This window comes from Acanthochromis polyacanthus, chromosome 19, assembly GCF_021347895.1.
Source record: "Acanthochromis polyacanthus isolate Apoly-LR-REF ecotype Palm Island chromosome 19, KAUST_Apoly_ChrSc, whole genome shotgun sequence".
NCBI lineage: Eukaryota > Metazoa > Chordata > Actinopteri > Pomacentridae > Acanthochromis > Acanthochromis polyacanthus.
Genome location: NC_067131.1, coordinates 17,002,931 through 17,026,566, shown reverse-complemented (window position 1 = coordinate 17,026,566; position 23,636 = coordinate 17,002,931). Strand labels below are relative to the sequence as shown.

Below are 23,636 nucleotides of genomic sequence, written 5' to 3'. Positions count from 1 at the left end.
TCCCTTATATGAAAAAGTGAGTAGCACTGACAGCTTTATAGTGGAGCATTTCATTCCAGCTCGTGCCTGCTCTCCTCCCTCCCTCCTTCCCTTCCTCCCACTTCTCCTTAACTCCCCCCTCTCTCTCTCCTACTGTCATTTGCTCCTCCAGGCCCCAGCAGAGGGCCTAAAGGCAGTGGGCTGAGACACCAGCAACCCCCAGGAGGCTCAGATAAGCTTGCAGACAGTTGGCTGTGGAGGCAGCACTCGGAATGCTAAATCACCAGACGAGTGGCCAGCGATGGCTTCATTTGGAGGCTGGTGTGAATGGGATGACGCCAACATTAGTGTGTCACACCGAGTGACTCGGGGCTGTGAACTTGACTGTGAGAACTGACAGATAGTGGGTAATTTCCACACATGTCAAAGATATAAGTGACAGAGAGATATAAGGAAATTAAACGGGCTCTGAAGAGATGATGTGATGCCTTATGAAGACAGGTGCTGAAAGAATTAATTCTATGTGCCCTATTTTCTTGCCGGTGAAACGATAAGCACAAGCATCACTTTGAATGTTTGGCAATTTCCTGACTTTGAAGTTTGCTTCAGAGATGTGTGGTATTTGGGTGCTGTGTGTACAGTACAGGGGATAGGATGCACAAACTGGTAGGTAATAATTTAGTAGCCATTCAAATGATGCAAACTGTTGGTAATTTGGTGGAAAAAGTTTATTGTGCTTGAAGCAGAAGCAGCTGGTAATGAATTGATCAATAAATTTACTGAAATGTTTGCTAACTGAGGCCAGTTGCTTTGTAGCGGTTGAAAAGCTCGTCCTCCTGTCCATCTGTGGGATGCGGCACACAAAAAACTGCAGCCTCTGATTTGAGAAGTGCGGTGCCAGAGCACAGTGTCATTACACAGCACCATCCACTATGTTTACCTGTATTAACCCTCTGGACCTCTAGCAGGTTCTGCTTGTATTTGCTCATCTCCAATTTTAACCTACTGTGGGTTCACTTTTCATTGTAACATAAAGTCCTGAACCTCTACGGAAAAAGCACGACCACAGCTAGAAGCAGAGAGAACTCCAAACTGTGGTACTTCACAATTGAATGGTTCAGGGATCAATAGAAAGTTCAAAATCTGATCATCTTTGATGTTTTTGCAATTTGTGGCTCTGAAAGATGGCGTAATTTGTCCAATTTTGTAAAGACAACATGCATTCCAATCTGTCAGCTGGCTTTGAGCTTCAGAGGGTTAAATCACACGCAAATGACACTGGGCTGATAAAAACCTATTCCAATCATTGCTCCACACACACCAGACTGGTGTGTTACAGTTCAGTGTTCTGCTGTGTATGTGGGAGATGTTGGATAAAAACAAGTTCATCAACATTTATTTCTATCATAGCTGTACACGTTCAATAAAAACCCACACCATCTGCCACTGGCTGCAGATTTGTAGCTCTTTGTTCACGTTGTGCCTCTCTGCACAATCCAGACAATAATATCATTTACTAGAGAAACTTCTTTGCATTTATTGAGCTGCTGACGTCACGTGTCGCTGTGATTGGCAGCGCTGTTTCAAAGCAATGACACCAGCCTGACCAAAAGTGAATCTATTTAACACCAGTACTTCTGGTTTGTACTGATCAGCAGTGGAGACGCCCCACAGCCTGTGTACCCTAGAACTAATGCTTTGCACTTGTCGCTGTGCAGTTAAAACTACAACTGAATTAAAGCCCCCTGAACGCCACAAAGCAGTGCCTTCTCTGTTGATGTCTCACAACAACACTGAGCTCTATAAGGGCCAAGCTGAAGGAACATAAGGTCTGTATTTAGGCAGGGTGAGGCACAATGTTGTGGCTGTGATGTCCTGTCCTTGCACTCTCTCTGTTTGTGTGTGTGTTTGTATGTGCGTACACTCTCCGCACCGTAATCCTCCTGTGTCTAATGGGATCTGTGGAGTGGAACAGGCAGAGAGGGGGCTTAATACCAGCGCTTAGCTGCCCGGAGGAACGCCTGTCAGCAAAGGCCGATTAGGATCAGAGGGGAGGGGTGGCCAACAGTCATCTTTAATAATGACTTTGAGAAAGCTGTCTGCAGACCCCGAGCAGCAGACAGATGTGTGCGAACTGAGAGGCAGACACACGTACACACAAACACGGCCTCTTCAAATTGAAACGTCTTTGATAGCTGAGCAGAGGGACTGAATATTGCGCTCTGTCAAAACACCCTTTGCATTGACAGCAGCTGGCTGACTGACAGAACGAGCGTGAATGTCAAGAGGGAGAATGGTAATTCATAGAGGCCGATATGGAGAGGTAATAGTGATCTCATAATGCATCTACAAGTGTGTGTATCAGTTGAATTAGCCCCCGTCGAATGGATCCCACTTGCCCTTGACAGGAAGTCCAACATTTATCAATTTGCGTGTGTGTTTGTATGTGTCTCCTACCTGTGCTATCTGCAGCATCTCAGGGTTGAGCCTGTTGAGATGGAGCATGAACTCAGCCAGACCGATGAGGGCCAGCTGAATGGTGAACATCTTCCTGAAGGTCCAGTAGTCCGTTGCGTTGGGGAACGTATGGAGAGCCCACTCCTTCAGCATGCTGCGAGGAACCATGTTGCCCTGCACTTCTTTCAGGATGTCCCTCAGGACCTGGTAGCAAAGGACGAGGGAACAGAGGTTAGGTGGTGGTCCTCATTCAGGCCGTACTTGAGTCAACACATTAGCCTTCCTGTTTTAACCCTCTGACTGGTAACGCGTGCAGGCGATTGGGTTATTCATTTTTTGCTAAATTAATCATCTGTATGCTGTTATTCCTACAACTTTTTTTGACATAAAAGATATTTTTGAGTTCTCTCTCCTTCTAGCCATTGTTGTGCTGTTTCTACCAGGCTGCAGGACCTTATATTGCAGATAAAACTGAGCCCACAGTGAGTGAAAATTGTGACTGGAGCAACGAAATTATTACAAATTGTTTGGTGTTCAGAGGGTCACCTAAGCACACAGCTGCTCATATCAAATGTTAAATATGGCTCTGTAACTACTGTTCACCACAGATGTTCGTGGAGTTTCCTTTTTCAAAGGCCGAAACCTGAGAGCAATTACTTTTCCAGCTATCTAAAACATCATCTCTAAATGCACGGCTTCAGTGTTTCAGAATCACTGTGCAAAGGCTCTCTATTAGTCTTATACTGCTGCGTATCTAATAGTCTTAAACAGGGAAATTCATCATAAATGAGCCATAGAGTCTTCATAGAAGTAAATGCAAGGCGAGTACAAAAACATGAAAATCAAGCAACAGGACTGGCTGACCCATTTCTTCTTTGTGATTTCAGTTTAAGCGCTAATCAGTTTCTAGAAGCAGCCACCACAACTATGCAGTGTACGACCTTGGAGCAAACCAAGAGACAGCACAGTTAGCAGAGTATTCAGCCAGTAAGGTGCAGGAGGGATTCATGCTGATGGTTTTTAATGAAGAACTGAACATCTATTCTTTTGGAAATTAGCTGATGTAATAGCTTGCAAAATCAGTTTTCACTTTTCACTTCACTTCTGAGAACAAATCATCCCTCTTGAGTGAAAACAGCATCTCTAAATTTGGCAGTTTGGAATTTTCCAAATTAAGGTGTGAGGGTTTCTTTATGGATTGCGAAACATTCCTTTGTCTTACACTAAATGGATCATTTACAATTAATTGGACTATCTAAAAAGGCAAAGCTCAACACAAATCTAAATTTTTAAGCTAGTACAAAAGTACAAAATGTTGTACTAGCTTATTGCTGCATTACAAATCGGTCACTTTAGACACATATTGCAGAAGAACTCTTCTGCACCACCACAGCAGGCTGCACATTTATACTTTAAGCCATCTACTTTAGGTATGTGCTGAATGCAGGTCTGTTTTATGACGGTCTCCATACCTGGTGACTGGCCTGGGTCCCTCTAGCCTGCACTGTGGCCAGACGATCGTAATATCTGGAGATAGGGTTGTCATGCTCGATGCCCTTCTTGGCACAGCGCTGTTTGTAGATTTCCACCAGCGACAGAGACGAAGGGTTGTCCTCTACTAGTCGCATCTGAGGCGACACTGCCACCACTCGGGGCACTGGAGAGATGGAGTGAGGAGGGAGAGAAAGGGAAGAAGGCAGAAAAGAGAAAAGCAAAGGAAATAAAACAGAAAGAAGCCCAAGAGAGAAAAGAAGAAGAGAGAGTGGTGACTAAACAACCACATCAGTGATACAGAAATTGTAAACACTTGGCAGCACTTGCTAGCAAACAAACTGTGTTTTACCGCAGCGTAAACCACAGATATAAACCTACAACGAAAATACTCCACTGTTGGAAAAGGGTTGCAGTGAAGGCGTGCCATGGATCAACACCAAGCAGGGTCAACAAAGGTAAATTGCCGTGCGTCGGCTGCACAGTGAAAGCAGTCTAAACATTTACATACACTGGCACCCCAAATCAAATCAATACCAGCCATTTAATCTTTAATTATACTATAAAGTCTATAAGCGAGAAAACATCTGGCTAGAGACTAACCACAGGGGGATGAAAAGAGAGGAAATGATGCTTGAAAGCAAAAGGAAACCGTTTCAGTGTTATCACAGTTTGGGTCAAGTCGGATTTGTCATGAACAGACTTGTGTGATAAAGGGGGCTTTTTGTTATTTTTGTCTTTCTTTCTCCGAACACAAATCTGGTGACATTTCATCCCAATTGCTGATATATTTTTTGAAACTCAAACACACAGGCCCCAGCATGGTCGTACCAGTGAAGAAGAGGTGCCTCTTGGTGGTCTCCTTCCTCTTCTCCAGACAGGGGTTGAGGAGACGGAGGAGCTGCAGGACTCTCTCCTCTCGGCGTGACTCAGTCAAGCAGGCATCGTTCATCACCAGGTAGGGGTAGATCTTACCGTTGTGGCCACGTATGTAGAGACGACGCGCCGCTGTATTGTGTTTCTGAACAATTTCCACTCTGGGCATAAACCTGGGAAGCAGTGCAGAGAAACATAAGTAGCAAACAATTTGGGAGGAATGAGCATGATTCTATGCTATTACACAAGAAAGACATTTGAGTGAAAACTAAGGTTTTCACTCAAATGGCTTAAAATGTTGGGCTCCCCAAGGTCTCATAGACTCAGGAAAATATAAATGTTTTAATTAAATGTGGTATATGCAGGAAATTCTCTTACATTCTTTAAAAACCCTTTAAAATAATTTAATTTCTACCATGGCGAGCTTAAACACCACATTGTGCTAACTAACCCAGCTGCCCTGATGTAGAAGAGACCGTTACCTTGCAATCTTGATGTAATAGTGCGTAGGTTTGGGCATTAGGAATTCACCGGGGATCTCCACTTCAGCTGTTTGTGCAGAGAAGTTGCTAAGGAAGCGACACTTCTCCTCAATGAGGAAGAACTTGGGCAGCTGTTTGGTCTTGGCCTCCAGGATCTTGATCCACTTCTTCAGCTTGGAGATCAGATTGTGAAGCTTCATGGAGCCTGGTACACTGAAGTCGAAGTCTGTTGTGGAGAAGAGAAGATGCTGTTACAGCAAGAATCTCACACCACTGAGCTTTTCATTTGCGTATTTCTCCAACTCTGGAGTGTCTGCCATCCTCCCTGTTTTTAAAAACAACAAGGATCTTGTGGATTTATTGACTTAGTGTCAATGCCTGAGATCTGTGTGACATTAAAACAACAGGAGAAAACAAGATGCAAGCTTTACATGTGATCAGATAAAATACTCAGACTGGCAGAGAAAACCTGAATGGTGGAGTCCGTGTGTTACACATTTGTCCCTCCCTAATCAACTATCCTCAAAATGTCCTTCAGTGGGACACTAATCCTCCAGCTGTTCCAGTGGACCTGCTCTCAGTCATCAACAGAACAAAACTGAAAGACTGACGTGGGCTGATCCCAGATGTGTTTATGTGTGACCTTTAACCTCCCTAATACATGTACAAATTCCTCTCTAGGTAACTTTGTTACCTAAAAAAATTGTAAGGGGATAAAATAAATGTGAGCAGCATCCATATCAGTGATAATACCCAAAGTGCAGTCAAATATAACTAAGCAAATAGAATAAAATAATCAATGAAAATAAAGCTTAAAAGTTAATTTGTCAAATGATATTTCAGCGTGAAGATAGCAAAGCCTGAAACTATGTACTATTAGAGAGATCTGAGTATTTACTGTTATTCATCTAATTATGTGAACAAAAAACACCTAGTTTTCCTCAGTGATGGCCTACGGGATGGCAGTGGTTACACAAATTTACATCTGGGAAATGTCCATTATAAATATTGTGTAGCACTGCTGGCCACTCCGCTCCAGCAGTGCGGTGTAGTGCCTTGCTTAAGGGAACTTCACGGGTAAGTTATTCACGGTGGGCTGGCAGCACAAGGAGAAGTGTTTGCTCTATCGACTTAAAACTCCCTAGCGGAGGCTGGGAGCTGATTAAATTAGAGCTATAAAAATGAGAGTCTTAAAGTATTAAATTCCTGTTTCAAGTCACAACTCATATTGCACATAACATATTGTGATGAGCTGCAGCAATAACAACGGAAGGAGGGGAAGTGAGCCAAGCAGGTTTTCCATTTTAGAGTAAAGCCCCCAGGACATTTCTGTAACATGAATGCACACATACACACACCTACCTCTCCTATTTCAGTACGCCCTGTTGTGCCGCCTGTTATAATGAATCCATGAAACTGCAAGGCCTTGCCATTTCAAAACTGTTCAATCTCTCCCAGAGTGAGACCTCCTAATACTTTAAATAAGCCCTTTAAAACAGCCAATGTTCTTTTCGGAGTGGCCCTATTTCGCTATCCGTCCGCCTGCAATTCACCTGCCTCGATAGCAGAGGTAAAATTGAAACAGTCCTGAGAAACTGCAGCCTGACAACAATTCAGCACTATAAAGGTGTATAATGCTTACAAATAGAAAAAGCGAGACATGCTCCACTCTTCCGAAGCCATGAAGCAAAACTGTAATATCACTCCATCTTTATCAGATATAAACATTGTACCTGTTTAAATTTGGAAACAGCTGCACATGTGACTCTGGCATTTTGTTACCGCACCTCATAAAAATCCCTGGGCGTTGAAAATAATTAAACATGTTGTAAAACATGGGCAACAAAGACCTTGCAGAGAAAAAATTAGCCACCAATATTTCATCTTCGAGGCTTAACTATAGTGAAATTTAGGTGCTTCAGTTCAGAAGGAAGCAACAATACTTTAGAACTTTTGGTTTTTCTAGTTTAGAGAAAGAACACACAACACACCAAGGTGTGAACAAATGATGTAGCACCTATCAAACCTTTGGACTAATTAGTGTAACTTAATAATTAGACTGCATTTTGAATTCAGTGTTTTAACGCATTCATTTTTTGCTGCTTTGTACCTTGATCCTTAAATATGTGCCAACACCAAACCTGCAGATTGAGAGAACATTGAGATTGCTGAGAAAAACTGCAAGGGTGCTTTGTAATGAGTGCAATACAGCTAGTGAGACCAAAAGAGAGTTATTTTCAGTTCCCCTGAACTTATGTTTGACCCTAGCTTGGGAGGCAAAGGATGCTGAGAGAAAGAGTGCAGTGTGGAAAGTAGCCAGGTTGCTCTCTGACCTGTGTGTAGAAACCAGGGCATTGTGCCCTACCTGACAGACCACAGCAGAGGATCTGCACTGCTGCACCAAATTATAGATCCAGACTCAGGAGGTGGGCCACCTCTGTATATAGAACCATAGTTCCCATGTGCACTGCCCTGGTCCTGTCTCAGTGTGGGATTCTATGTATGTGTGTGGTGGAGTCTATTCAACTTTATTATGTCTGACTGGTGAGCTGAAGCTGTGTTTCAGAGGTCACTATAATGGAGGTAGTGGGGCTTCTGGGAATAAAAGTTCACATTTAAAGCTTCTGACTAAATGCTAATCTGAAGGTACATACATGCTAAGCCAAATTGCTGTACAGAATTATACAGTTACATTTAACTATGTTAAATGTAATTTTCGCATGACAAATGACTATTCAATAGGCACAAGACTAAAAAGCCAGGAAACGTGTCCATTTTTCATAAAAAGCTCTTCTGACAAAAGTGTGTGGAACAGATCCACTGCTAAAACAGTAACTCATGCAAATAGCATTCTCCGTAATTGGATTTGAATGCCTCCCTGCTGCCAAATGTTATATGTGCACACATAAACCCATATTTTCCGGCCCACAAACCCTGTGAAAGCGAGTGAGCCACTAACGTGGTGCAGGAAACGGGAGCTTGGCTGCTCTGCAGCTCTGTAAACCCTGTTTGTTCCGCTCTGGAAGGCTTGTGTGGTTTCGGTCTCTGTCGACCCTGCTCCTGCGTCGCCGTGGGGACAGCTGTGTAGTGATGGTCGGCAGGCACCCTGCGAGGCAGAAGCCCAGGTGACGCCTGGCTGCGTGAGCACAGCTGGCACTGCAACATCTGGTAAGATTCATCAGCAAAGCGCTCACTTCGAGTCTCGCTCACTCTTGTTTGTGTTGTTCATTCACTCAGTCTATGTGCACTTCCCAAGTTTTTCCACCACTAATGCCATCACACCTGTCTTCTTGTTTCCTCTCAGGCTCATTCTTATTGCTTTTCCATTTGCTCATTTCTTCCCTTCCATCTCTTCTGCTCCTCTGTAATTTTTTATGCTAATCAGTTCTGTCTTACACTTATTACCAATTCTTTCTCTTTCAGCGAGATGACAGCTTTTCCAAAACTTTTCATTCACTTGCTCTCCTTATCCTATACCTCAGGGCCAAATACAGAAGCCCTACTGGCCACTCTGAGGGCTAGTAAAAGGGGAATAGCACATGAGTCTAAAGCACAGAGAGGTGAGGACACAAATAAGAGGAGTTGAACATGTAAAAAAAAAAAAAAAAAAGGGCAGAAAGACTAGACCACTGACTGTGAATATAATTCAGCTAACATGTAGTCTGTCTGCAGAAGTGAAAGGGAGTCAGCAAAAAGGTTTATTTGAACACTGAAGGCTGGAGGGAGCTGCAGACGGTCCTTGTTGAAACCGGGTCCAGTGAACTGTGGTTCAACTCCCTTATGTAATGTAGGAAAACAGACACGTGGCTTCCAAAAAACAGGAGAATGATTGTTTTGAGAAAAAAAAATGTCTCAGAGGGGGCCTTGGCTAAACTAAAACTGCACCTGTCCTGTTGGATTCCACAGCGTGCACATGAATCTGAACATGCAGGCCAAAATAACTGGAGGCTTCATCACTGCTTTACAAGCAGACACATGAATATCACAGAATTTTTGCTTTGAAGTGTGTTAATCCAAAACTGGAACTACCTCTCATTGCAGAGTGTCTTTCTACTACTGATCTTCAATGTCATATCAACATATGACACTACAGAGGATAGATTAGGGATGTAGAAATGGTAGGAAGAATTTTCGGAGAAAGGTAGGCCATTTGAAGATGCAAGTCACACACATTCAGAAGTCACACTGTCAATGGGTGTTCTCACTTCTGGCTTCATACCTGACATTAGTGTGCAATTTCTAGTATAGCATTAGAGGCTCATCCTCAACTAAAGCAAAATGCAGTGGTTGTTTCCATATAACAGACCTAATAATAAATCAAATCTTTTGTACAAATTCAGCAGACTTTGTTTTTGGTACTCCTATATCATCCTACTTTCATGACTTTAGTCAACAAACACAGGTAAGGGTTGTTTATGTTGGTAATTCATTGCCACCTATTTATTCCAACAAATAATTTCTCTGTAATGAGAACAAAATAGCTACCCCATTGTTGTCGTAGACTAATGTGTAGCAGGAGAAGCAAATGAAGTGTTTTATCTCCATGCCACAGAAGCTGAAGTAAAGGTAAACTATGGAATTCAGCTACTTGTTCCAATATTTTACAGGCTATATTTAATTTTGGTACAGTAAACACTGCTTGTTTTCCTGACACAGAGGCTTACAGTAGATACGAGCTACAAACACACAGCCCTCGACTGGGTAGCTGGTGGTACTTTGTCTAACTGGGGTTACAATGCATTTATATTTCAGCAAAATGACCCAGTTACCCAGTGCCATTCGAGCGAAATTGTTTTACTCAGCTTCTGCTTGACTTTAACTCTATAAAACCTGCATTGAGAATCCATTTCACCCTGATTCAAAACCTGCCAAGAAACAAAGTAATTTCATTCCAGTGACTTTCAGCAGGGGAACGTAGCGCGTTACACACTTTTGAAAGCTCTACTAAGACTGAAAACTGAACTTGTAAACTAGATATGACAGCTTTATAGATCCACGTGGGCAGGGGCAAAATAAGACGGTCTTCTGCTTTACTACATCAAACTTGGACAGGTTGTTGAGATCATCACTGCAGTACTGCACCATCAGAGTTTGATCATAGAACTGCTGTTGACTTGTGTATAATCAAAACCAGTGTGGGCGTGTGGGCACACAAACAAACACCTATTTCTAACCAGTAGCCAGGCCCGGTCCCTCCCTAAAATCCAATAATCTTGTCGGAAACCTTAATTACATTGCAGAACACCGGTGTTCCAGCTGCTCCAAGCGACAGTGCAGCTTGCTGTTACTGATATGAGTAGTGTCTGTGCAGATATTACGTATCCAGTTCAATATATTGCTACAAAGGCCAGCCAGGCACATGGCTCATCATTTAAACTAGTCCAGACAGACAGTAACACAAATGCTTATTTTGTTTTGTTGAAAGGTGGCTGATATCTGGCGAGAGGCTTTAGGGAGAATCACTCGGAGGTGTTGATGCTTTTGCGACCTCACCCATTGTCACACCTTGATGCATACTCTGAAAAACATTTTTTTTGGTTGCTTGAACACATATGCTTCTCACTTTTTGTCTCTTCACATTCCCAAGTGCTACAATGAACTTGAGAGGTAACAAGAAAGTTTATAAAACGCAACTCAAGTCATTACAATCCTAAGAGAATCCTTCAGTAGGAGACAACTGGACATTAATCTCTCATGCAAGAGGCTTCTTCAGTTCTTACCGACTGATGGTAAGTCCCAGGTATATATTATATACAGCCCTAAACCACATGGCTAATGGCCCATTAATGACCCAAGACTCACATTTTTAAAAAAGCACTTAAAACCTGTGGCTTTCCCAACTGGACCTTCATTAAACCAGCAATAGGATCCAGAGAAAAGTGCACTACATCAAACAGGGAAGAAAAAAAAGACCAGGTGAAACAACACCGTCATAATCCATGTAGCTGGTACATCTGAGAACTTTAAAAGGACTTTCTCCAAACCACATCCCACTGCTCACACACTAAACAATATTCTGAGACAAAAACTGCTTCACTCAAAACATTAAAAACACAAAATGAGCAAAAAGTGGGAACACGGAAGAGCCAGCACCTCAGGACAAGACTCAGCAGTGAACCGGAATCTATAAGATGAAGGAAACTCCTTTGCAGCAATGTTTATATAATGGACAGATGATCTAAGAGAAGGAAGTGAACGAAGACATGTTTCTTCAAATGGAAAAGGCAATTCTCAACAGGCAAGGGGGTCTACAAATAATTTAATCAGATACTTATAATGCAGTCTTGAAATCTTTCCTCAGACAGTTTCCCCACCATTGGTCTTGGTTTCTAATAGACCCTTCGCCATGTAGTTTGAGGGTGAGAATACATGGAGCTGGGACTGCCAATCAGTGTGCAAAAACTGAGAGGTCTTTGACTAAAGCTCTACGATCAATGGTTAAGCTTAAAAACAACCTCAAAATTAAAGGACACTCCAATGCCCGTTTTTCTTTCCTGTATGATTTTCTAGTTCACATTCAAAACTGTGTACTGAGTATTTCAAAAGCCAACCAACCTGTTGTGAACTGTCCCTTCATCTTCTGGAAAACAGGGTCCTGGGCTGTGGCCTGCGCCCGGCGGGCTAGCGACTCAGATGCAGCGCTGGAGAACATGGTGGAAACATTGGAGACATTCTCCAAGCCAACACCAAAGGTGCTAACCAGCTTCTTGACAAAGTTAAGTGTGTGCGGTGTGATCTTGGCATCAGACACCGCACCACTCTTCTCAAAGGCCACGGAGTAGCATTTAGCCAGGCCCTGCTGGAGCTGCCTCAAGACCTGCAGAGAGAGCAGGGATGCAAAAACAGAAATGCTGGGATCATATTCAAATTATTTACACGTACACAAAACTTTCTTCGATCTCTTGGAATTTTATTTTAGGGTATCAGTGAAATCTTATCCCCATCAAATTGGCTTACTTCCCCTCAGTACGCTTGATGAACATACATCTAAGTAACAGAGACACACGTTTGTTAAGGAAAAATGATGCAGGATTGTGAAGGCAGAGAAGGAAGGTGATGACGGTGTAGCATACCTTTGCCCCTGCTTGCCCAGTGGAATGAGGCATAGAGCCTGCAGCTGCTGCTGAGTGCCCCAAATCATCACAGGTAATCACAGAGATACACACACACACTCCAACAAACTTCCAGCCCTAAATCCCTTGACCCATCCTACACGCTCACCGCACCCATCCATCACTTGTCTCAGTCGTCTCTCCTACTCCTGCCTCTCACTCCTCCAGACTTTGCAAAGCACAGATCAGCTACTGTGTGTAGATGGTGCCTTGCACAGCTAAGGCCTAACACAATTTGCAGCAGCAACTTCAGTTTGGACAATTGTCAAGCCTCGCTTCTGGACTGACATCCACATAGTTAGCTAGGAGAAAAAATGCTGCCGAATATGTGATTTAAGTCGACATGTGCTTCAACAAAAGGGATTAAAGAATATACCAGTGAAGATATAATGAAATTAAGGGGGGGATCTGCTATCTGAGAATATACATGGGTCTCCTGGCTATTCTGTCTTCAATACAATCTGTTATCATGGTAGCAAGATCTGTCAGCTGTCTCTCCCCACATTTACTGTTTAAAATAACACATATGCACAAGATGTTCACTCCATCTTGCTTTCATACATGAAAACTCTCACCAGCTGTATTACTTTCTCACCATCTGATCCACTAAAAACTCACATGTAGCAACAAATTCAGACATACACAAAAACCAGCACCTCTGTTCTCACCTCTTCGTGCCAGTTCTCTCTGAACCACACCATCTGGTCTACAATGCCCTCCAGGGAGGAAAGCAGGGTGGGGTGTAGCTCCCGCTGCATGTGCATGATTCGACTGCAGCGCCACATTGGGGCGGTGGCTCGGATAGGCCCTGGGTCAGAGGCACCCGAGTGAGGCTGGGCCCCCACTGAACTGGGCTGCTGCTGACCAGATGCATCTAAGGGAGAACAGTAGAAAAGAAGAGGGCAGGATGAGTGGTAGAAATGGAAAAGCGACAAATTCATAAGAAAAAAAGAGGCGACAGGAAACAGGAGAAAGAATGGCTAAAAGGAAGCTTGTAGTTAGAATTAAAAAGCAAACAAGAGGAAAAAACACTAACAGCAGCAAATCTGACAGTGTCTTGACATGCAAGTTGTTTAAAAGAACAGACAAACGCATGCAGGCCAGAGTAACACAGATGGATGTTATACAGCATGCTTCATATTCGACACTATCTTCACCTATACAAACTTTTAAATGTAATAAGTCAGCATGATGGCAGTAGAAAAAAGCTTTTAATGTTCAAAGTGTGGTAAAGAGGCAACACACTACAGCCAGCTATGTTTACTTACCACTTTTGTAGCGCTCCCTCTGCTCGATCTTGAGAGTCAGGTAAAGGGTGCGGATTGGGAAGTAGACAGCCTGGGGGTACACTCGTCCCACCTAGCAGATAAAAGAGGGTCACAGATTACATTTCAAAGACTCCCCCTCAGGACCGCAAAGGAGAGAGAGAGAAGAGGAAGACAGAGGTAGAGAAGGAGGCGAGGGGGAGAGAGAGAGGGACAGAGAGATACTGTGTACATGTGTGTGTCAGAGTGAGAGAGAGATCATACTGATACAGCCAAAGACCTCTGCTGTAACAGAGGGAGTGTTTGAAGCTTTGAGTCAGGGGAGTTAGGGAAGTTAAAAACACGTCATGGCTGAATTACAAAACTGAATGTGACTGATGATGAAATTGCCTTCAAGACTTGAAGAAAAGTCACTGACAACACTGGAAGGCTTAATGGTTGAAGTCGGGACATAAGAGGTTTCAAGTTTTAAACACACAGCAAATTCACCTCAAACTTGGTGGAGGAGGATTCCTTTGATAAGTAATGCAGCAGGTGAACGCAGTGTCTACCTCTGGAGTATAATTTATTCATGTGTCTCAGGTCACAGTTCAATGTGAAGGTATGATAACTTAGCCCCATTTTCTGCAATCTAAACTCTGTGTTCACTAAAAATATCAGCTACTAAACCACGAACCATGAAGCGAAAATCGATGTTTGGGGAAAAAAGTTGGCAAGCAACCATACAAGGATATTTGTGAGACATTTTTCCTGCTGTTTTATTTTTCTTCTGCTAATAATAGTATGATCTGACAGACTGTTCATACAGTTTTATTTAAAATGTCCCTACATATGCAAGATTGTTTGAGAGAGATGCACAAACCAACACACTCGATTAGTGAAGGCAAATTCACTGACTGTAGGTTCCTTTAATTCAACATTCATTCATTTTGCCCTAAAAGCTCAAACAGCAATATGGAAAGTGTTTGTCTAGATGCATTCTGTTTAACAGCTTAAAGTGTCGAATGTGCAGTTAAATCTCTGACCAAATATCCAAACACCCCCTCTTTCAGCTGCTATGGTTTCAATTCTACACTTGTCTCCAAATGACATTGGAATACATAAGAGGGCAACACGGCAACAACTTGCACGCAGACGGTGTAAAGGAATCACACTCGACAACGATATATTTGTGCGTGTGACACATCACTGTGACTGCACAAAGTGAGTGCCTCAAGGTAGAACATGAGCTGTGACAAAGCTGCCTAAAAGTTTACCGAGGCAAGAATAGAGATCTCCCATTATTTAAAAGTATAAGCTGAGCTAAAACAAACCTGGTCAAAGCTTTTCTTATTTTTCAAAAACTTAAAATATGGGGAACTTGGAGGTTTGTTCGTTATATGTGAGACAGACTGACCACTCATGGTATAGCCTGCTGAAACAGACTCAATTTAAACAAATAATAACCATGCTAGAAAAATAGGAAAACAACTAATTTTTTCTTGAAATTCTTAAGGGGTTTGGATGGGGGTGAGTCTTGAGCCTGGCTTGAGGTCTACTGGACCAAACCATGAGGTGCTCTCAGGTCTCAGAGCACAATTTTATAAGCTGCAATTACATAGCTACTTGATCTCTTCTAGACCCGCTATGTGCCTGCAAGGCAGAGAAGGGATACCTGCACATCTCAACACCAAAACTCAGCTCAATGTGATTAAAGGTGGGATGAGGATGGATGGTGTTGGAGAGGGATACAGGAGTGAGACAGAGGAAGAAAAGGAAGAAGCTTTTTTTCTTCACACCTTAGCCTAAGGCTAAATGGATTTTGGAAACTCTAAGCTTCTACTGGTTTGATCCACATTCCTATGACATCTAGCCCAAGAATTCAGAGGGATTCTTAAAATTGTCCAAATCAAGATTACACAAAATCCCATCTCAGGTTTAGAATGGATCGGTCCATGGCTAACTCGAGCATACTGTCGCTCTCCTTAGACTATGCAGAATACTAAAAGAGCTGTTCCAGATCTGGGCAGGTCTCAAATTCTTCAAGAATCTCAACTCCCTAAAGGCATGTAACTCACAACTCTACATCATCAGTCAGGCAGCAGTGGTGTGCTGTAAAGACAGCAGCAAGGCAGGCGAGAGACAGGATTAACTAACTGGTGAAAGACTGCTTCTGTTCTAGGTCTACGCATAGGCAGCCTGGATGAACTACTAAAGGGAAGAATGACAACGATGACTAAACTGAACTACTATCTAGGAAGACACATTCCATTTCTCAATGGTGATCTAAGCACATTCAGTCATCATCAACGACTTCAACTGCTCTTTTGTGACCAAGTACATCCATCCAAACAATGCCTCTGGCACAAAAAGACACAACAAAAAAAAATCTTAATAAGCAGCTGTTATCCTCGTCCTCAAGTAAACACATGTATGGAAGCCATGTACACATCTGGACAACATGGACATATACAGCATTCACCAACTCTTAATACACAGCCAAAGAGATGTCTAATATTTCCAAATTTGACACATTCCACATCCAGTGTAATTTTTATTCTTCTTTTCGCAGTGCTTAAAACAAAGAAGAGAGAGATTTAAAATGAAAAATACACAATGAAGATGAGAAGTGAGGAGAAGTCAGGAGTAACTAGAAGAGGGAGATCTAAGTGGCAGCTAACAGCTGCATTAAAGATGAAAGAGGAAGGAAGGCAGAGAGGAAGAGGAGGAACCAGAGATCACCACGCTAATGGGAAGATAAGGAATGTCATATTTTGGCGAAGCTGGGGTGGGCTGAGGGGAAGAGGGTACACGACAGACAAGGCAGAGGCAACGAGGGAGGGTGGGAGTGTGTGTGGGAAGGGGTGCTGAGATTCTCTGCTAACTTCTGATTCATCTTCCCGCCTGCCCCCAGGCGCTCTTCTCCTCACCTTCATCAATATTTCAACATACGTTTTTTTAAACATCCCGCCGCCGCAGAGAAACTCTAAATAATTCAGGCGAGTGAGAAAGATAAAGAATGCCATGCATTAAAATGTGTTTTTTTAACATAAAAAGGGCAGCGAAGAAAAGGGTGTCAACCTTTCACCCTTTAGTCATTTAAAGGAAGACAAGGCAGACCAAAGGAAAGGTCTGGATCTTCACAGAATGAAAATCTATATGGTCACACACTGACAGCCTGTCTTAAGTACACAAAGAGCAAAGACTTGTTTAAATGACTCGACTGCAACTAAAAGCTCACATGTTGGGACCTTGTAAGAACTATGTGTTGTGTTCTAATGCCTTTAAGACAGATAAAAAAAAATCAATACCACATCAAAAACATAATTGCAAATGATCTAGTATGTGTCTCCTGCTGTGCTCATATTTAACAGCTAACTTGCATCAAGTCACCTTTTTAATGGACCAACCAGCCAACCATCGGTGACATGTTTCCTCTTTCTGTGCATGCTAACAAGTAGAAAGATTTCACTTCTGTTGTTTTTTCTTTTCATGATAATACATCTATCTTATACACTACCAACTTATATTTTAAAAGCTTGTTTCTTTACTCTCTTCTCTTTATCTTCCTTCACATGTTCTGTCATATCCTCTATACAATATTCCTGCTCTGCTGAGAGAATGGCTGTTTGTTATAGCACACTACTCTTTGAAGATCACCCTCTTCAAATTGTGCGGAAATAATACTCCATTAAGCAAAGCAAATTAGTCCTCGGTTTAATTACTAGCTCTGTTCCCGCAGTGCGGATGCGTACAATATTAACTTTATAATCATTTCTTGAACAAATAATTTAAAAACCAATTCACCAGAGACTGGTGAAAGCCAATAAATTGCTGTAAAAAGGGACAGTGAAAAAATCTGAATGCCTAATTTGGTAAATAGAAAGCAGGGGAGAGTCCACTTTGGCATGAACGCAGTTCATTTATCTTGATTACAAGGATGTGCGTGAGGCCTGATGCTAACACACCAGCCAGATGTGCGGCTCCAAATGGATGAAAGAAGCCAAGGAAAAATATGATTGATGGGTGCAGCAGACATCCAGGCATGACACGGAAGATGATGTTAAAGGTGGAGTGTGCATTTGTGATCCAACACACTTTGTTGTCAAATTCAGCAATTATCTCCATACAGTCTGCTAGCTGTCTGCTCTCTGTGCAAATTCCAATTTTCGCACATAGCCTTAGTGTGTGCTGCAGGTGCACAAAACAGGGAGAAAGGGAGGGGAGGTGGTGGCAAAGAGGGCAGTAGGAGTAAGAAGGATGGTAAAATAAGCTAGATAAGATAAAATAGGCTAGAAAACAATAATCTTTCTCCAGAATCACAGCCTCCACCTTTGAGATTATTTAACAAAGCTGTTTGAAAGATGTTTTCATTCATATAAATTTGATAGCAAACCACGAAAATTTGCTTAAACCACAAACACGAATGTAGATATGGCAATGGAAATTTTGGAAATGCCTCACCTGGCTGATTAGGTTAAGTAGAGGTTTTCCTTCTGACCCAACCAGGCAGGTCAGGAGCTGAGGTATCCATGCCAACCACTGGATAGGCGGGACTCCAATACAGTACTTGTCCACAGCATCCGCCAGAGTGTTCTTGTCATCAAAGCTGAGCAGCCACAGCACCTGTGGATGAAAAACAACACAAAGCATGTAAGAAGGGAGGGAGGAGGTTGAAGAAAGGTGGAGATGCAAAACAGGAACAAACAAAGAAACAAACAACAAATTTAAAGTATCACTCCTTTTTTCTGCCAATGCGCTCATATTAAAATACTCCATATATTTCACAATAATGTAACTACTGTAAGACACCAAGTAGCAAGGGGGTAAGGTCTCTATCACTGATCAGACCGTTGCTGCTTCCCTGGCTCTGTTCACAGCTTGAGGCGGGTTGCAGAGCAAAATACGAGTACATCTTGGCAATGTTTGCTATGATCAAAGCCGAGCCAATGCGGAGGTGATCTCTCCTCCCCCGGTGTGTCTGTGTGTGCATCTACATTATGATGAAGACATTAACCCCACTCAACCCCCCAGGCTCTCTTTAGCAAGCCAAACCGAGTACACAGATTGTGTATAATTACTGATAATGACTGGTCATCTCACTTCATCCATCAGGACTAAGCACTGCCAACCCAGTTTGGCAGCACAATACTTGGGGGTGGGTCACTAGAAAAACATCTAATATGGATGTGAAGCTGGTAAAAGCCTTTATTAAAACTGATGACAGTAATGCCCGATGCTAACACCAGACAAGGCAAGACCATATATTATTCATCCAGTCTGACACAGAGGTATCTGGATTCTGTGTTAACTTCTGGAGGGGCAGCATTGAAACAGTTGTGTATGTAAGAAGATGGGATGCTTGTTAGTAAGGAATCCTTCTCTTTATCTCTCACACAGGGCTTACTAAGCTGGTAAGTGTGGTAGAAATGGTCTGGCTGTTACAGAAAGGTCGGCCCATGTAGAGGGTCATGAGATTGGAGTGTCGGGGGAAGCCATTAGCCTGTTAACCCCCAGTGCCAGAGGATGGCCTTCACTTCACCATCGATCTACTGCGGGAACCCATCCACACTGTCTACCGCTAGACTGTAATCGATCAAATTACTACTCTCTGCTTGTAACTGTAGCAGAGTCTGAGAGGGGGAAAAAGAATGCCTTTCCTCTCATCAGAACCAATAATATATGGGCTAGATGAGGTCAGGAAACTAGGGAATTAAAAGTGACCCTCTCTGCAAAAAGGCCCGATTGAGGCTATTGGTTTTCTAGAAACGTGTGACAGGACCAGGGAGGTTGCTGGTTTCAAAACAAACAAAACATTTTCACACGACTGATCAACAACAGAGGACAATATTTAACAGGGAAACTTCAGATCTTGCCCATCACACTTGAACCTGCATGATCACACAAATCACCCGGTTCCCTTCTCACCTTTGCTAGGTACTTGCGAGACTTGCTCTCATTTTGGTGGCGGCAGGCGTGGAGGTAGCAGGTAATGGCAGAGACTCCCAAGTGGAGCTGCCTGTCTTTGACAAAGATGTTCTCCAGGTAGTCCCCCCACATGGCCCAAGCTTTCACCAGGACATCATGCATCTGTACTGCTGCTGAAAAGGCCTTGTTGGCCTCCTCTGACCTAGAACAAAGAAAAATGAGTCAAGAATGTTACAGAGTAAGGCAAGACTATGTGTAACACAAGTGTCAAGGGCAGGTTAGTGAAGGAACATAGCTGGGGGAAAGCAAGGGAAAAAGGATTAACTGAAAGGGAAATCAGAAGGGTAAAAAAAGATACAAAATGGGGAAAATACCGAAGACAGGAAGGAGGGCTACAAAGAGATGGATGAAACACCTGTTTGGAGACAGGATGAAGGGTAATAGAACAAAAAAAAAAGAATAAAGGTGACGCATGGAAGAAACAGATTATGTGATCATATCCTGAATTATGGACTACACATTGATAAACACCATGTAATCTTCAAGGTCTTTCCCCTTGGCATTATTGAGTAAGCAATTAAGCCAGCATGAATTAAAGTCACCAAGGTTTCACTGAGTTGTAATGCAATACGAGTTAGACCCCACCCTACCAGAGTGAGCAGATAAGCCCATTTAATACTAGATGACGTGTGGGTTATTCCACACAAACTCACGCAGACCTCCCATTTCTTATCAAGGATTTAAGTAGAAGATAAAATGTGAAAACATCTATGGAATTCAAATCCTGAAGTTCTACTCAAAATAGATATTTTAGATAGGAACTTTTGAAATGTGGCCCTCAGAGCCAAACTACATCCTTTTTGTGATCCTGTCATTCTATTCCACTTTTCTTAAGCCATCTTGATTGCATATTTTCCCAAGTAAAATTAATTTCCTAGAAACATTTTTATGGAAAAATGTCACTATTCATTGCAGATGTATAAAAAAAATGCAAACAATGTTACATTACTCCTGAAACATTGAATCATTTTTTGAAAAATAGCAAGGTGTTACTTTTCACTGGCTGTGACATTACATTGAGCTGTTCCTTTTCATAAGCAGGTATTTGCACAATATTGGCTTTAAGGTAGTCTATCTCTGTGTAATTCCATTTGAGCCTGTTTTTCAAGGAGTTCCGAAAATTTGGAAATTGCAGCTTGTAATGACTTAGCTTGTTGTGCAAAAGGGGAAGTCATCTTGTTCCATGTGTCTGGACCAAATATATATCATAATACGTTAGCTGACTGCACCTTATTTTGCAGCATCAAGCTTTTCTGTTCTATTTTCTGCCACCATCAACCTGTAGCATTAAAAAACAATACAGCAACTGCTTTATTTATTTTAGTTTCAAACTATTCTGGGGATTTCTTGGGAGTTCAGTACAAACTTCAGCACAATCCAGCAAAAAAGAAGAAAATGAAGAGGCTTGGAACACACACACACACACAAAAAATCCCCCAAATGATGAAACTTAGCAAGGAAGGCCAAACTTCAAAAATTCATAACTAAAAAGTATATGGAGTAGAGCTTTAGGTCTTTGCAAGGTCTCAGGAACTTCATAGAAGTTTTAACATTAATGTTTTCACGAAAAAAAAATCAATGGCATGAACTGGGGGTGGGGGGGCGTCTTGATGAGGCGCTGAGCACAAACGGCTTCGCTACAGCTAATCTGTGCTAATAAACGTGAGAATGCCTCCGAGCTTTTATCCCCTAGCAACCCCCGGAAACCTAGCAGTCACATACACACACGTATTCGATTTAGAAATTGCTAAATAGCAGGCGAAGAAATAGACAGGTGAAATCTGGCAGGAGACCCAAGTTTTGACTGCACCATTTATGCTGACAGGGAAATATATTCTAAATCATCAGCTATTTTCTCCACGCCAAGCGGCTTCTAACCACTCGTTGGCACGCAGTCTGCATAATTTTTACACACCTTTCAGCCTCTGATTAATAAATAAGATGCAAGAGGCACCCTAAGACGCACTACCCTGCAGTCAAAACAAGGAGACGGGCCTGTCAATGGAAAACTCTTACTGAGCTGCAGTTAGTAAATGGACCACCATTTTAGGACTGCTTCCAAACTACTCTCCCACTTACTCACAGTGTAATGTCTCCCAAGCCAATCAATTAAAATGTGTTATTATAAAAGGCATTTTGGCATGTGATTAAAAAATGGGAGCTTGATTGCTATGGGAGTCAGAGCCAAAGACCCTCCAGTAATACTTAATGGGGTTTCCTTAGTCACTTTGCGAGTGTTAAAGTACATTAACAGTTTCTACTACCCAGCTCAACAGGAGCACAGGCACCCAACAGGCTGTCAAATCTCTGACACCCGTTTAATTGAATGATCCCAAAAATCCTTAGCACATGTGGTTGCACATGCACACACACACACATACACATACACAAGAATCTCTGAACCCCAAAACCCCCGCTCCACTGTTAATTCTCCCCGGTGTAGGGGAAACTTAATGATTGTAATAAACCCTGCTGAGGTGGAGGCAAGTTCTGCTGATCCCAGAGATTCCTGCAAATTGCCCTGAGTTAATTATTGAGCTGCATATACATTTAATAAGCCTTCCTCAATTTGTCTTTCACCCCTCAGGACGCCATGTCACGTCATAGATGATGGGCGAAAAGGGGGAGCTGAAGGGGAAGAGGTGTTTCAGAGTGTGGCTCAGGGTATGCAAGGATCGGCAAAGCATGAAAACAGCAGGCATATGCTCCACAGGCAAACCCTGCAGCTCGAAACAAATTACTGACACTGTCACAACCTGAAGACGCACATCACATCGAAGCCATGTCCCATGGTTTAGCACGCAACATAACCTTAGAGGTGCGTTATCTCGAGGCGAGAAGTAAACATGACTGCTATGTATTGGCAGAATGAAACACCCACACAGAGTTAAGGGACCACTGACACAGTTTCAGAACAATGTGATAATGAATAAAGGAAAGATATATTTAGGCGCTAAAACAATACAGAAAGCTGGAAAAGGTGAAAACAGCAAATGTAAAGTTGGATAGAGAGGGACAATGCATGTGTAAAGTTCAAAGGTTGTAAGAGAGAACAGCTGCTAGACGTACTTGTTGATTTGAGCGAGGAACATTCCCTTTAGAGCGTAGAACTCAGCCGTCATCTCCTTGGTGAAGTACTTCAGGTTGGTTGACTCTATCACCTCCAAGCCCTAACGAATAGAGATGAAGACAACAGAAGTTTAACTTAAAACAAAAGCGCAGGAGGGGTGAATCGAAAAGAATGGTATTCTGTTTAAAACAGGACTATAATCAAAGGTGAAAAACAAACTGCTCACTGTTCGTTACGAAGTAAGAAAAGAGGTGTTAAGGGAACTAAACTTCCATTATGGTGAGCCTCTGATTAGGTGTCCCCTATGTACTGCTGTGACAAACGATGTGTAGCAGGAGAAAGAGACGGAGAGAACCAGAGATGAGATAGAAGAGAGAAAGAAGGGGAGAGAAGAGTGTCTACTGGCACTTTTAATGACTTGTGGTGTGTTGAACTGCTTCTATTAATCAGAGCACTCCACGGGCTTCAGAGCAAGCTCCTGAGTTACACTCCCTTATAAGTCTCACCGCTATAACTTGTCACCTAGAGCCACCCCAAACACTTCTTGCTCTGACTACTTTTCCCACACAAAGTACCCTTAACTATGCCTACAGCCACGGCTGACAGAAATCAACTCAAGTACTTAAATCACACTAGGCGCACATAATGTGTTTATATTAAAGAGAAAGAACAAATACATAAAAAGATTCTGCGGTGTGATACATGTCATATCTTCCATCTCACCTGCATGCATTCATTCTTGCCCATAACACCAGCAAGTTGGAGGTAACACTTGACCTGCTGTCTGATCTTCTGGAAGCAGTCAACAATGGGCACTGTAGGGATGGTGTGAATACGACTCAGAATATCCAGAGCCACATTCACCAACCCCTGGGCAAACAAGAGCATAATGTGGTTATAGAACGTGAGTAATTTAAAGAAGTTTGAGAACGACAGA

At 42.6% G+C, this 23,636-nt stretch overlaps 1 protein-coding gene across 3 annotated transcripts in view; it reads right to left on the bottom strand.

The window, feature by feature from the left end:
• trrap (transformation/transcription domain-associated protein) overlaps positions 1–23,636 on the bottom strand; it is a 90,717-nt gene that overhangs the window by 4,632 nt on the left and 62,449 nt on the right. For all 3 annotated transcript variants that reach the window (XM_051939411.1, XM_022204907.2, XM_022204908.2), the window contains 11 exons: positions 23,423–23,569; positions 22,699–22,799; positions 19,570–19,771; positions 18,106–18,267; positions 13,666–13,756; positions 13,066–13,271; positions 11,841–12,102; positions 5,286–5,511; positions 4,759–4,976; positions 3,909–4,093; positions 2,437–2,640 (listed from right to left, as the gene is read on the bottom strand). In XM_051939411.1, the coding sequence (XP_051795371.1) occupies positions 2,437–2,640; positions 3,909–4,093; positions 4,759–4,976; positions 5,286–5,511; positions 11,841–12,102; positions 13,066–13,271; positions 13,666–13,756; positions 18,106–18,267; positions 19,570–19,771; positions 22,699–22,799; positions 23,423–23,569 (2,004 nt within the window). The remainder of the gene's footprint in view (positions 1–2,436; positions 2,641–3,908; positions 4,094–4,758; positions 4,977–5,285; positions 5,512–11,840; positions 12,103–13,065; positions 13,272–13,665; positions 13,757–18,105; positions 18,268–19,569; positions 19,772–22,698; positions 22,800–23,422; positions 23,570–23,636) is intronic.